Below are 16,095 nucleotides of genomic sequence, written 5' to 3' on the forward strand. Positions count from 1 at the left end.
AGTGATAGATACACTGATTGTTGACTCACCCAAATTTGGATCAGTTCTCACTGTCAAATGCCTAGGAACATGCTCATGTTGACAGACAGAAGGGATAGTAATGATCACATTAATTTGTATTGGGCTTTTAATTTAGGAGAAAGTAAAGTGCCCCACCCCCATTTCTAATTAGGGCTCCAGGTCTCCTAGACTGAACATGTTTAGGTTCTTATGCAGCCCTGCATGGACGGCATCTGAAACCCCAGCAAACCACATCACTTTAAGAAATTCTAACACTGGAATCATGGCCAATGGCAGACAGCCAGCAGTGCCTATATACATTTAATATGTAAAACACAGTGAGAAAGACGGGCTTGGAGAAAAGAATGTGACTGATCTGTGTTTAATATTATCTTTAAGGATGGTGCATTTTGGCTCCTTATAAACCGAATGAGGTGCAGAGGACTCTAACTTCCTCAGGAGTTCCTGGTTCCAGATGACTTATCTTAATCCTTTGCTCTGGGGATCTTCTTGTCATGCTTACACAATCAAACAAACGGTGAAAATTCTTCCCATCTAAATGGGGTATTTTCTCCAAATCCTTTGCTTTCACCTGCTGCAATCACCACTACAAAATACGATGGTCGCAAGACCACATCCTTCCATCCTACATGACCGTGACACAAATTCCTGCTGGCTCACACCCTTCTCATTCGGTCAATTCTTGAAAGCCGCCAGCCCACTTCTGACTCATTTTTCTCTACTTGGGATTCACAATGGATTATCTAACTTATTTAGTAGCACCCAAAAGAGACCTTACGCCATTTGTGTGCCCAGTGGACTGAATAAAGCAGAGACTTTGTTTTCACAAGCAGTTTCCTGATCCTCATATACCCACCACTCACTGCATCTCCTCTCACCACAGACTGGTCCCACATTCCCATTTCACACTGAAATCACTTGTTCACCTACTACAGAAGTCTTTCCCAAGCAGATGTCATCATGGGATGCTACAACTAGCATGTGTTAGCAGTGGTCTTGACATTTTCAAGTTTAATAGCACCTGTGCCACCAGCCAATTACTAAAAGGCATGGGGGAGGGGCAGATCTGTGAGCTACTTCTAAAGTATGTGCATCTTAGTAGTGCTCAAGGAAAGGAATTTAACCTTATTTTAAATACTTTTACTGAGAGTTTTATGTGTACAACATATTTTGATCATATTCACCACCACTTCCCTAACTCCTGGCTGATCCACACACCCCCCCCTTTCCTTTCTCTGTTGCTTTTGTTTTTCCAAATAGCCTAATTTGTGCTGCCCGTACATGCATGGATGTGGTATCCACTCTTAAAGAAAACTCTCTGTAGCAGCCATCTCTCTCTCCCTTCATGATGGAAGTTGACTTGCTTGGTCTTATGCAAAATCTAATTTATTAATAATGATAATACTGGGGGTTTGGAAGAGTAAGTGGTTTTATGTCTTCAGATGTCCCTCAACCCCCTCCATCATCAGGGCTGACCAAAGGTACTAACGGTAAAGACTTCTGGCTGAGCGTCTTCTCCATATAAAGACATCTGACTGCACCATTTCCATAAATATAAAGAAACCACAGAGCACACGAGAGCCAGGCTTACATCAGGCTTCATGAACAAGGGAAAGAACAATTGGCACGAGTACAAATAACATTTTGTAATTGCTTGGCTAATCACCTATGCTGTTTGGGTGGAGTTCCCAGAACAGGGGCGGTTTTGTGCTTGTAGAAGCTACCTGACACACACACACACACACACACACACAGACAAGTCAGAGCCTGCACATGAAGACAAGAAAGCACTGCTCAGAGCATGAGAGAATAGGCGTGTCTGTAGCCCATAATCTGACGGTACCGACAGTGCATGAGAGTGCATGTGAATTGCTGAATGCCAATTTCTGAGGAAACAGCCAGTGTTAGCCATACCGCCCACACTGAGCCCCCATCAGCATTTTCAGATTACACACACTTTCTTTCATATGCAAGTCCACCAGAGAAATTAGGCATTCTTGATAGTACTTTACAAACTGATGCCTAAGGAGGCCCCTCCCCAACACCATAACAAGTACATGCCACACAAAGGCTTTCTCCGACACTTAATTTGTAGAGTAACGGAACTTTAGCTGCAGACTTAATGTCACCTGGTTGTAATTTGCATGTTGATGGAAAGTTAGCATAATGTAGAGATGTGAAATTAGGTTGGCTGACTATGAGAGGTGGCTCTGCTAAGATCCGTTTCTCTATCCTCATTAGTCCATATTTTGGCTTACTGTTTGTGCTTTCTCTCATTACTACTGGAATTGTAAAATATGTCCCCGAGGATGCATTACACAGGCTCCTGAAAAACTGTTTATCAGTGCACATAATGGAACTGTGAAGCCAGTGCGTTCTCCATTGTAAGAAAGCCAGGGTCTTGCTTTAACTGACCAGTTTCAGAAATGAGATAATGTGGAAGCAAAACAGAATGAAGCAGCAAAATTTCCAGTGATAGATTTATAGGCAAGTTTACATGTAAGGATGAAGAACATATAAGGCCTTTGGGGCACCGTGGGGATTAGTGTGGGAAAAGATAAATGACATAAATTACTATTTTCTGATGATTAGAGAGTATGGGAGGGACAAAGGATTTTTTGTTTGTTTTGTTTTTTGAGACAGGGTTTCTCTGTGTAATGTCCTGGCTGTCCTAGAACTCTGTAGACCAGGCTGGCCTTAAACTCACAGAGACCCGCCTGCCTCTGCTCCTCTGGAGTGCTAGGAATAAAGGCGTGTGCCACCACAGCCCAGCCTGGGCAAATGACTTTTTAAAAAAAAAAACATATAAACAAACAAGTTATGAGTAAGTGGAAAAGGCCAAATTACTTAAACTTTTTATTATTTTTTTAAAATATAATGACAATTGTGCATTTTTACTTTGATAGGGAGAGGTAAACAGAAGACAGGGTCATTACGGAATCTGGTGACTACTAAGAGGTTCTGTCCCTCTATGCCTCACTGCCTGCATCTACAGACTTGATCCCAACATACATTCATCTCATTTGAAGGAGAGAAAAATGATCACATGTCTTCAGTGTTAGCATTTGTAAGCTCAGAGATAAAAACACTGGTAACTTCTGCCATGCTAGCTGGCTGTGTCATGAGAAGCGGTGCAGTTTCCCAGGTGACTGGGCAGATCTCCTTTCCCTATGATCACTCCTCATTCAATGACTTCATTCAAAGCCCCTTTAGATCTGTGAGCAGGGAGAAATCCCACAACAAGGCTCTGACTGCAGCAAGGCTTGGATAAGCATGAGGTAGCTAATATACTGCATGGTCCCAAACCTTGGAGATGCTTCCTAATTATACCATGATCAGACAGGATAACATATCCCTTCTGTAAGTCTGTTATCAGGAAACAGTGGAACTAACAAGGAAGTTAAGGACAAATCCCAGGGAGAGTTTATACAGAAAAAGAAAAGTCACTATTTACCATTATGGAGAAATAATTTTCAAGATCAAACAGAAGTAAACAACAGTAGGCGATACTCAGGCCTAGTAACATTTTATTGAAGGCCAGTCAGTCAATACAGATATGATCCCAGCCCCTCCCAGTGTCAATGTAATCTTGGGGTGATCCCGAAAGACTGTCCCCAAGACTGATTCCAGTATACAGGATATAAACAGTTCTCCTACAGCCAGATGGTACAGAGAACTCAGAAACATGCTCTGACATGTTTCAGGGAAGCAGAAAAGGATCCGGGATGCAGCATGAGTAAGTAGGGACTGTACCAACTTCTAGGAGCCTAAAAGTACATAAATAAACTCAGAGTTAGGTAGCAGAAGGTAAGGGGACTGTAAAACCAGATACAAACTGACCTGAGGACATAGGAGCAGAGTGCTGCAGTTCAGTTACTCAGGGAAACGGGAATAAGGAGGAAAAAATACCCTTATGCCCCCTTGAGCTAACTCTAGCTGCAAGTGGGTTCTGGTGTCACATGGATGTGACATGAGTGATGAAAAGAGAACCTGATAACTGTAAGGACGAAAGACTGACAGACGGACTGACAGACAGAATAGGATGAAGGCCTGTGGGAACTACGGGAGCCGTCATGGTAATGCTGACATTTTACATGATGAAAAGTTAAGGGCAGGAATGCACAACAGCATAAATGCATTGCTGAACAGGCTCTGAACATTGGACCTTCCAGTCTCTGGCTGCAGATTAGCAATGGCACCGAGTTTTCCGGAAGCGATTTCTGGAAGGTTTTTATACCCATAAGAAAAGTATCTGAGGAAGGAAAGCACCCAACACTGCTTCTGCACAATGCTGGAGTGAAAACATTCCCTTCCTCAGAGGGGAGGTGTTGCTGTGGGCTTTGTATTGTACCTGAATTTAAAAGCCCCCAGAAAATTCTCGTGGCTTTGTAGCATAAGGACACAAGTGGCACAGACACTTTGTCAGTGTAGTAAGTTTTAAAAAGCTACAGTGAAGATGGAAAACTGAATTGTTTATGTCAGTGGATCTGTTAATGGATGCCAATATGTAGAAGACAGCTCAGACAGTAACAAGAGTGTCACTCAAAACACTCTTCCTGCTCTGAGTTCTTTCTGGGGCTATATTAGTCAAGACACCTGGGGAAGCACTGTGATCAAGTCTCAGGACTAACCAGAACACTGGTTCTTTTTCTTTCACCAAGTATCTATAGTAGCTGAAGGTACAGGCAGAATACAAGCCATTTAACTAAAGCAAGTGGGCTTACTTTTCTAAAGCTGGAAGCCCAGCCAAACCGATGTGCTCTACTGTGTCGAGTTCTTATAAATAGTGACACCATTGATGCACAGCCTTCACCAGGTAGGTAGTCTGACACAGCTGCCAGCAGCAGCATTTCAGAGGGTGAGGTCACACGTACGTCCCTGGAATACAGGGGCCACAGAAGGAGCAATTCAACCCTAGGAGCTGAGAGTTGAGCACTGAGCTGCTCTTTGGATCCTACTGTAGGTAGCCTTAAAGGACCAGAAAATTTCTCATAATATTAGCTATTTTGGTGCAAGTCACAAAATAAGAGGGGATTATTCCTCATAGCAATCAGCACACACTCCATGGAGACTTCATTTCTAATACAAGTAGCACGACCAAGAGAGCCACAAAATAGCACATTAAATATTCTCAGATCCTGTAGTATTAAAGGTGGAAAATGTTCCTAAGTCAGTTACAAAGGGCCTGAGAGGCCTGTGATATGAGGAGGCGGGAGGAGCTGAGGAGTCAAAAAGCATGTGTCCAGACTTTGAAGCACCAGGCAGTCTTCATGCACAGACCAACCGGACTCCATGGCTTGGGATATGCAAGCACTCATCTGTTACAACCATGGAAGCTGTAACATCAGATACCCTCCAAGAACAAGAATTTTTGTCAAAAGCTCTGTTCTCTTTTTATTTGTTTGTTTGTTTTTTCAGGACAGGGTTTCTCTGTATAGCTTTGGAGCCTGTCCTGGAACTTGTTCAGTAGATCGGCCTGCCTCTGCCTTCCGAGCGCTGGGACTAACGGCATGAGCCACCACTGCCCGGCAAAAGCTTTGTTCTCTTAGAAGCTATTGGTTACAGCATCTCCCTTCCCACCTTCTTTGTAAGCATAAGCAATTTCTGTACTATTAAGTGAAAAAAAAAAAATCAATGTTCAAATCAATGAACAGAAAGGAGTAACATGTGGAACTCAGCAAAAAAGCAAGGGAAACCTAAGCCAAACTTCTGAATGTCTTTGAAGGTTAGGCTGGAATCCTGTCCAGGCAAATTCACACAGAAAATCTACTTCCAGATCTCACATGAACACTGAAGGACAAATACTTTTAAATTAAACATTTCCAAAATATATCAGGAAACAAGGACCTGTTGTTGGTGAGTTAACTTTCAGGTCAGAGTGTGCATTACAACCGTTTTTAAGTTTTGATAACATGGCTGGAATATAGTGCCCTTGTGGCTCACTGAAAATGGTACGTCTCGTATAGACAGGAGTTAGAAGTTTAAAATATGGCATTTAGGTCCCAAGTCTAGTTTGTAATTCTTACAGCTTTTCCTCCAGAGGCATGGGCTATATTTTTGCCCCCTCTAATAACCAAGCACCTGGAAAAAATGAAGTCATAAAACTACTCTTTGTTGGAGGGAAAATATTTAACAGAAGACATAGAAGGCAATATTAACAATGGCCATTTACATAAAATCTCTGTCTACCTGAGCTGAGTGTGAGTGTGTGTGTGTGTGTGTGTGTGTGTGCTAGAAAAGAGGTCTACTTCTCAGCTATACCGCAGACCTCTCTCTTTATTTTGAGACAGAGTCTCACTAAGTTGCTCAGGTTGGCCTTGAACTTGTGCTCCTCCTGCCTCAGTCTTCTCAATAGATGGGATAACATGATACCAGGCATGGCTTACTGAGCTTTTAGAAAACATTTTAAAGAGCACTAACACATGACTACATTCATAAAATTAAAGAAGAGTAAGATCTCCTCCAAGTCTGTAAGTACATGTAAATGGCTACAAAATACCATACCTGTCAATCATCCTCATGGAAGAAAATTAAGATGGCTTTCATTTAGACTTTTAAATAAAAGTAAGAAAAGGCGCTGAATTGCTAAAGACAAATCATGGAAATAAAGAGCCAACTTTCAAGTACACAGTTTCATTCTGCTCCTTCAAAAGCAACAGAAACACTTAGCCCAGACCAGAACACAGAGGGTCATGCTTCAGGGACCAGGTTGCCCTTTCAGAGCTCAAATGCAGGGAACTTGGCCTTTGTGGGGACTAACAGGTCAGCCAAGAAATAGATTGTTCCAGCCATCCCTAAGGGAAGAGAAAAAGACACAAGTTACTACACCAAATGACTTCATTTCAACATTAAGCTAAGACACGGGAAGCTTCCTGTAATTCATACAATGTATTGCATATCAGAGGCCCCTAGAGGGGTTCTTGGCTTCTTTATAACCAGGGGAAGAGAGGAGACAGAATGGAGGCAAATAGGTTCAAGTGTGCAAACATGGCCATGTGTGAATTCCTTCACCACTATGGCCGCTGACCTCTGAGGCACTGTATCCATGGTTCACCATATACTTCCTGGCTCCATAAATGGTGGTCACCATTACTGCTATGAATATTAAAGTAAGTGGTGGCATGCCTGATATTGATTGATCGATTGACACAGAATTTCAAAGTGGCTAAATGGCTAGTGATGATCTTGAATTGCTGATCCTCCTGTTTCTACTGTTTCCATCCTGAGTGCTGGGATTATAGCTGAGCATATAGGTGTGTGCCAACATGCTCTGTCTATGCAGTGTGGAGGATGGAACTAGGTTTCATGGACATTAAGCAAGCTCTCTAACAAGTGAGCTACACCTCAGCCTTGCTAACTGATCTGATATATCAGGAAATTAGGAAGTATGTGCTTAACAATGGACTATAAAAACTGGAAATTAAAACATTATCACCAAGCAGAGTAATAGTTGAAGATATTAAGTCACATGTGAAAAATACCTTCAAAGAGGGAGAAGGGGGTGTCCGGTGTCCTGCATCCATGCTCTCCATAATCTAAGCACCACTCAGCAAACTGAAAAGGAGACCAACTTCAATGACTAATTTCTTCAGAGACCCTAGAAACTTGTGGAAATTCTGTGTTACTTTGACAAATTCTAAAACTACCAAGTCAGAGATGAGGAATTAATTTTGAGGAACTGGCTTAAAGGCAGGTACATGGCTTGGGAGGAGTTTGGTGAGCAGTGCTAGCCACATGCTTGCTAATGGTATCAAAGAACCAAATGACCCTCCATCTTTAAGATTTTACTCTCACAAATGTTCAAGCAGAATCTACCCTTTTTCAAGGAACATTAACATAACTGAATCATTCCAGAAGGCTTTTCTTAAAGAACATGTTTGTTAACTCTAAGCTCCATGACATAATATAAATGAACTGACTCAGATAGACCTGAGCCCTTTCAATCTCCCAAAAAGCTGTTTCCCCACGCCCAGCCTGGCTCATACATACCTTACAGGCCCTGTACAGGTACTTCACATCTTGTGTGAGATTGTAGAGTGCCAGGAAGGCATAGGCATTCCCTGCAGCACCGTGGCACAAACCATAGCCCTTCTTCAGCAGTCCATACTGCCAGACCACATCAGCACACTTGTAGGCATCACAAAGGTACTGTTCCTCTTTGAACACCTGCAGAGTCAAAGGACATACATGAGTTCCACTATCTGGAGCATAAAGGAAAATTCTTCAGGCAGCTCTTTCTGAAGGAAAGGCAAGGTAGGGGAGGAGGCATGGTAAGAAGAAATACAGTATGCAGTGACAGAATGCGTGGTACTGCCAATGATAAATCCCTAACATTGACTTGTGTCATAGCTAGTATTTTGTCAACTTGACACAAGCCTAGGCACACCTGAGAAGAGAGATTCTCAACTAAGGAGTTGTCCCATTCAGACTGGCTTGTGGGCAAAGCTGTAGGGTGTTTCCTTGACTGCTGATTGGTGTGGGAGGGCCCAACCTACTGTGGGAGGTACCATCCTGCCGGGCAGTCCTGGGCTGTATAAGTGGGGTGAGCAAGACAGGGAAGGGAACTAGTAAACAGTCTCTTGCATGGACTCTGCTTCAGTTCCTGCCTCCAGGTTATTACCTTGGCTTCTGGTCACGATGGACTAACCTATAAGTCACACAAACCCTTCTCTACTCCAAGCTGCTTTTAGTGTGTTATCACAATGACAGAAAAGCAAACTAATACACTTAGTTTGTTTTTTTAAAAATCACTGGGCCTGATTGTGTATGTTTGATCTAAGCTTTATAAATGCGTGTGACTGATGCAGCAGCTGTCTTGACCTGGCCACTTGTTCTCACCACCAGTCCCTCTCCAAAGAACACATGGCAGCCACTGAGTAACTATGACACCATTCACCACAGTGTCTTTATCTTTATATACATGGGAAGAACTTACGTGCTCTGTGTGTGTGTGTGTGTGTGTGTGTGTGTGTGTGTGTGTTATATGAGTACAGATGTGTGTGGTCGCCTATGGAGGCTAAACGTCCAAGCTTTCTCTAATTGCTCTCCACCTTAGTTGTTGAGATACTGTCTCTTACTCACCCTGGAGCTCAAGGATTGGGCAATACTAGCTGGTCAGTGACCCCAAGGGAACTTTCTGTTTCCAGCTCCCCAGCACCAGGATTATACTTTTATGCACATAATTCAGTGACATTAATTAGTCATGAAATTGTGCACACAAAATCACTTCTATTTTTTATCACTACACATCAGTCAATAGAGCTCCCATGCTCTCTACCTCCTGACCCCCTTCCACTTCAGGTTTCTATAAATTTGCCTACTCCAGATACCTCTATTCTACTAGTCATCACTCCATATAAGTCTAATTTCCTCTTCTGTATTACATTTCTGTGTTTATTTTGTCTAGCAAATTATGAGTATTATGACATATATTTCACTCCCTTTTCTGGCTAGATGCTGTCCCACCACATGCGCACTCTGTATTCTATCTATGCATTCATTGTTGATGGATAGTGGCTGCTTCCATATTTTTCACATTGTGGCTTTAGAGTAGAGTTGTTATGAATAGTCGTGTGCATGTATCTCTTTGGATTATTTTGCTTTTTTTCATAAGCCTAGAAGTGGAACTGCTCAGTTCTATGATAAGTGCTTGACTTAAGGGCCAGCAATCCGATGCCTGCTCAGCAGCTGTGCCATTTCACATTCCTGCAGCAGGGTATGAGGATTCTGCTTCCGGGCTGTTTATTGTGGCTCTGCCACTTCCATTATCATCCTGGTTACTCTGTCAGTAAAGAGCTATGAGATGCTGCCCACTACGGTGGGATGGACACTGTGAGAATGGATGCTAACCCATCCAGCACAATGACCTTAGACTTAGCAGTTGACTCACAATCCCTTAACAATTATGAGAATACTGTTAACTTACAAACACACTTGCTATTTTTGTACTTTTTGTTACATAAGAAAATATGAGGTACCTTGTAGGCCTGGATGAGCATGTAAATGACGCCAGGGGCCCCATGGCACCAGTGGACAAGCAGGTCTCTGGTATCATCCAAACATGGAGGGAAATTGCCAGAAGGGAACTTCAGCTGGCAGACAAAGTCTACACTGGGCTTCACCAAACTATGTAACTTTGCTTGGCTTACCCGAAGGCTGGGCTAAAAACGAGAAACAGAATTATTAATTCTGCTGAAGAAAAAGACAAAAGACATTCCTAGAACTCTGAGTTTTAAACAGGAAAAAAAAATGAGTAATAGGAAGTTTGAAGTTATTCAAAAGCCATCTCTTCAATTTTTTTTTCATTTGTTGGACATTATTGTTTTTATTTTCTGTTTTATAATTTTAAAGTAATGGAACAAACTATAGTTGGGCTGTTACTTAACTCTTAAGGCCTTCTGTACATACTATTTCCAATGTTTGCTGCTATGGACACATTCACAAGTACTTTTTGTAAGTCAATGCTTGCAAACAAGAGTTAAACAGACATCTGTCAAGTGCAGAGATGCACTGACCACCAAACTCGGCTCTCACTTTCTGACAGAGGTGGTGGATGCTGTCTGTAACAGGGCAGGGCATGGGGCTGGGAGACCTGAGATGATGCAGAACTGCAGTGTGGCCCAACACCAAATTAGAAATGACTTGTATATGGATTATTCTTCTATGAGGATATGCAGGTTTATATGACACAGGGATGCAGGGCACACGTGCGTCATTTGGGATATCATTTTGTCATTTCTCTTTTTGATCTTATTCTTAATTCAGTGCCTTTAAAAGACACATTTCAAAGGCACTGAATTCCAGGCAGGGGATAAGGTATGTGGGGTGAGGGGTACACAGCTGTGAGATGCACAGTCAGGATATGGTCCTGGGAATGATGTGATGTAGTGTGTTCTCAGGATTCTGTGTTTTTCAAGACATGTAAAAATAGAACTTTACACAAGGAAAGTATTAAAAGTAGAGTAAGTAACTCTCCAGGAATTATCCAATATGGCCTAGAAGTAATACTGTCCAATTTTATGTTGTTATCTAGGTACATTCACGAATGGATTTTCATTACTAAAAACTTAATCTTTTCAAATAGATAACAACCTGGAAATTGAAAAATCAATACTGTGGTTTTCAGATTTCTTATTAGAGCTAACAAGAAGAGACAGGGCAGATATCTCTTGACTATCAGATTTATTGACAAGTCAACAAGGCAACCCCATTCACTAACATGTACAATTTTAACTCAGCTTGAATTCCAGAAGACATAATCTGCCTTTAATGAAAGCTTTGTAAGAATCTATATGCAGGTCTAGAAGAGTCACTGAGAGACACCAGAAAGGGTAAAATCGCAAAAGCTAATTACACATCTAATGGAAAACAGAATAAATAAGCAATAAATAAATAAATATAGGTTGACCTCTGATCACTGCTCCCAAACTGTGGCTCTATTCAAAAGCAATCATGGGTTGAGGGCAGGCACGACACTGGTTTTGTATTCTTCCAGCCATATGGTAATGTGTACATTCATGTATGTATGCTGTATGCAGGAGTATAGTACGTTCCTCTGTGTGACACTGTACATACCTCAAGGTGAGGTATGAGCCTCTGCTGCCATGAAGAATCCATGTTCTTTTGCCATAAATTCTCATTTGCAAGTGTTAGTTGTTCCCTTAAAATGTCACCCTCTGAGTTATCTATCTGACCTCCCAAGTTCTTTTTGTCTTCAGTCTTCCTAACTTGGTTGATGCCTCCCAATATTGTCAGAACCAAAGAACTATGGGGCACAGCCCATTCAGTTATTTTTCAGGCAAGTCAAGACAAAATCTACTCCCTCAGTAAGCCTTAGGCAGAGTGTTCTCATTTGCTTCTATAGATTTGTCTTTACTCCTGGAATTTGTTTCATTTTATAATTGTTGAGAATGATACTTGTAATTCAAGGCATTTTCTGAGACAGAAGAACAAAGAACACAGAATTAGAGGCCAAGACACTGCCCCAGTGGCACTCAGTGAGTGCATGTCCACCCGGAAACTTAGCACCAGCCCCAGGATGGGGTCTGCATGCTTGCACACATGAAGGTGCACCCTGTGACTGTAAGGAGTGTGACACAGTATTAGGATCTGTTCCCCAGCCAAGACAATGCATGTGTGGGCCATCGGATGGTCTCACCTTAAGCATCCCTTACCTGCATTAGGTAGTAATAGATTCCTGCCAGGCCATGAGCAGCTCCCACATAATATTCCTGGTACCACTCATACATCAGTGGGGACTTGGCCGTGAAGTTTCTCTTTCTAGCTAGGTTTTCCCCAGAGTTTAAAATTGTTTCACAAATCTGCAGGGAGAGAGACGAGTAAAATAACAAGATAACTAGACAAAAAAAAAAAAAAAAAAATCTTGGTGGAGGCAAAAACCTTTTTGTTAAAAGTACTGAATTACCGGTAGGGAATAAGATAGCATCTTCCACTGGGATGGACAGAGCTCCCTTCTGAGAAGTTTGACTGTGTTCTGCATAGAAGATGGTGCAGAAGGACCCTCAACACTTTCTATTAGCACTTTTAAGAACCTACACATCTTTCAAAACAAAAAACAAAAACAAACAAACAAAAACAACAACAACAACAACAAAAAAAAGCACAAACTTCTCTAGGCACTGAGGGAGATATTTGAATCTGACCTCCATCTCCACCAGAAAGGGCTTCTGAATTATTAAAGGGAGGCAGGATGGCCTTCTGATTCCTACTGCTGGTGATAGGGCTTCCCACAGACTGACCTACAGAGGTCAAGACACAAGGTCTTCCTGCATAGGATGTACTAACCAGAGAGATGGAGTATGTAAGAAGATGCCTTAAAAACACTCCTAAAAACCACAAAACGATATTACCTGTTGAATATGGCTTTGAGGAATCTTCTCTTCTCCAAAGTTCTTATTGACAAAAAGCAGAGCAAAGATGTAGCCTATGCGGCCATAGAGCATTTCATTTGGTGCATGGGGATCAATCTTATTTAGGTGAATGAGCCTAGGAAAAGAAATGTGTGTCTATGATCAGTGGATGGGGATCAGACATTAGCATATAAAATGGTCCACTAAAAATGTATACACGGACACATAAACAGACACACCTTAAAAATCACAGTTTAAAGATTAGCCTCGTTTTAAGTTCACAGTGGAACCAGTATGTCACAAGAATGCACAGTGAGGCTGAGGCTACCCGAGTTTCCCAGAGCTTCTCTAAGACTTGTACTTAAGCAGTGAGGATTGGAGGCGCTAGGGACGGCTGCCATCACAGAATTTAGCCTGGACTAATGGATACTTAGAGTATCATTGGCTTTAATGAAATGCTGGCTACATCCACTCATCTCCATTGTAGCCTGATCTGCCACAAGGTAACATACAATTGGCACAAAGCCCTCTAGCTCTTATTTTTAGAAACAACTTGACTATCAAGTTGTGTGTGTATGTGAATGTACATATCTCTAGATTTGTATGTATATAAGCACAAATACATGTATGTATAAATATGAGTTTAACCCAGCAATGTTCTGTAGCACCCTTCAGTCCTTCCCTAACAAGCACACACAGACCAGTCTCATTCATTAAAAGCTGTACGATATACTTCATTAGGTTCTTATTCATGGACTCGGTGCAGCTTCTCCAAATTTTTATGGGTTCTGTTTCCAGTTAATTAGCAGCAAGTAGACTCTACCCTTCCCTCTTCCACTGACTACAGCTTCAAAAACCCGGACAGAATACATAAGGCAGCTATTTGAAGACTTTGAAAAAGAAATAGCAGCAGATAGGACTAATAGATTGGGGTGTATTTCTCTTTCCTGTATTCCCTTGGCCTGAACTCAGTAAAGCCAAACACACAGAAGCGGGTAGCAGTGGGCCCAGTAAGCCCAGAGGAGTTTTGTTTCAGGCTGAACAGGAAAGGGTGGTCTTTAGTAAAGGACTAGAATGGGAAAGGCCTCATTTCTCTCCCTGGTTGTCTTATGATCCAGAAAACAGGCACCTTAAACCTCAAGCTGAAGCAACAGCAACAGAATCCCATAGGAGCCAAAACTCAAAGGGAGAGAACCTTCCTCAGAGACTAGATGCACTGTGCTTCCAAGAGAGGGGTGAACCCTACGTTACCCCTAACTTTTGTGTATTAGTGCAGAAACAGGCTCAGTGGGGAAACAACCATACCCCAGGCAACCAGGAAGTAAGGGAAGAAAGACTCCAGGGGAAGTAAGTCTGGAAGACTCTACAGACTGGGTAGCCTCAACTCATAATGAACCTTTGTATGAGGTGTGTGTGTGTGTGTGTGTGTGTGTGTGTGTGTGTTTGGAGGGAGGGGGGCTGTCCTTGCTGTTTAGAATTTTTTTTTTAAAAAAAAAAAGTTTAAATTTTTATTTTAATTAATTAGTTAGTTTCTTTATTTCAGGACAGGGTTTTTCTGTGTAGCCCTGGCTTCCCTGGACCTTGCTCTGTAGACCAGGCTGGCCTCACAGAGATCTGCCTGCTTCTGCCTCCCTAGTGCTAGGACTAAAGGTGTGCACCACCCACTGCCCAGTTGTTTTAGAATTTTTAGTCATGTGGAGTTTTGAAACTATAACTCAATTTTTTTCTAATTAGTCTATGAATTTCAGTGAGCTCCTACTTAAGTTTTTAAAACACTAAATCTTTGTCAAAACTTGACAAAATTATATTAGTATGAAAAGCCCAGGTATATTCTGGAAAATCAAATGTTATCTGATATTTTATAATATACTAAGCATAGCATTTCACCATTGCTCTTCAAGGTCTTATTTTTAAAAATGAGTCCTGACTTTAAAGTTCTCTTATTTTGTTGCTGGGGTGGAAACTCATCTCTGGATGGTTGGCTTAGTGTGTTCTCCTAACTTGACTTCACACTCAAGTGTTTGAATGAGTCTGTGGTGTTACAAGTCATGGGGGGTGAATGGTTATATTTGAGATATTCTAACTAGGAGTCAACAGCCACCGGGACTCAACACATTCTATCAAGATCTGTACCAAGAAATGGTTAACAACGCAGTGAAACGTGGGAGGAAATGGCTTTCTTGGTGGAGTGAGCGGACAGGTTGAGGAGTGGGCTGTGTATAGCTGTCCCTTGTCAGTTAACACTTGGTCTAGAGGACACTGGCTTTATCTGAGCTACAAGAGTAGGTTGTGCTCTTCTTCCTGATAAATATTTGCCCACTTGGTAGAATGGTGGCCCTGTCCAGGCTTTTATTTTCAGTCAGGTGTCAGGGTGCAGCTGAGGCGGTATACAGCCATAGCCTCTGGAGGCCAGCAATATTAACCCAGATCAAGACCACAAGAAACCCAGCAACACAGAGCCTGCTAACTGCTCCTACCAGGCCAGGAGCACACCAGGACATACAGTAAGGGGCAAAGCCAGGCAGGGAGAGCATTTGTGAGAAAGAAAATGTACCTTTCACAATCCCTTCTTCACTGTTTCATAGAGAGCTGGCAGGGAGAGGCACACTTAGTGCCTTCAGTGAAGGGACTTGTTCTTGTCACCTGAATGAGATGACTTTATGACTAAAACAGCTGACAGATATGGAACAAAGGCTCAGGAAAGGTATAAAGGAGTCTTGTTTTTAAAAATTAAACAAAAATTTTAATTAGATTTATTTATTTTATAAGTGCTTCACTTGAATCATGCATGTGCATCACACATGTGCTTGGTACCTACTGTAGTCAGAGAAGTATGGGATCCTCTGGAACTTGAGTCATGGAGATAATATACCATGTGACTGCTGGGCCTGAACCCTGGTCCTGTGTGAGAGCAATTAGTGCTCGCTCTATTCTTAACCACTGACCCATCTCTCCATTTCTGGTACAATTTATTTATTTATTTATTTATTTATTTATTTATTTATTTATTTAATGAGTACTTGTACCTTGGTACAAAAAAGGGGGGAAGCTATGAAATAATAGCATGTTGCAACTAATTAATGCACCTCAAATTTTCAAAATTTGAGGTGCATTAAGAAAATTTGAGGTGCATTAATTATTTTCTCTATTCCTTTTCTCATATTTTCTCTATTCCTTTTCTCTATTCCCATATTCACAATTATGG

General features: G+C 41.8%; 1 protein-coding gene across 1 annotated transcript in view; it reads right to left on the reverse strand.

The window, feature by feature from the left end:
* Window positions 1–3,531: 3,531 nt before the first annotated feature.
* The window catches only part of Lancl1 (LanC like glutathione S-transferase 1), a 34,730-nt gene continuing 22,166 nt past the window's right edge, over window positions 3,532–16,095 (reverse strand). Inside the window, exons 4-9 of the mRNA XM_051190402.1 lie at window positions 12,891–13,026; window positions 12,195–12,341; window positions 9,999–10,181; window positions 8,011–8,187; window positions 7,503–7,575; window positions 3,532–6,815 (exon numbers count right to left, since the gene is read on the reverse strand). Of these exons, the coding sequence (XP_051046359.1) occupies window positions 6,739–6,815; window positions 7,503–7,575; window positions 8,011–8,187; window positions 9,999–10,181; window positions 12,195–12,341; window positions 12,891–13,026 (793 nt within the window). The 3' untranslated portion in view covers window positions 3,532–6,738. The remainder of the gene's footprint in view (window positions 6,816–7,502; window positions 7,576–8,010; window positions 8,188–9,998; window positions 10,182–12,194; window positions 12,342–12,890; window positions 13,027–16,095) is intronic.

The sequence above is a fragment of the Phodopus roborovskii genome, unplaced genomic scaffold (genome assembly GCF_943737965.1).
Source record: "Phodopus roborovskii unplaced genomic scaffold, PHOROB, whole genome shotgun sequence".
NCBI lineage: Eukaryota > Metazoa > Chordata > Mammalia > Rodentia > Cricetidae > Phodopus > Phodopus roborovskii.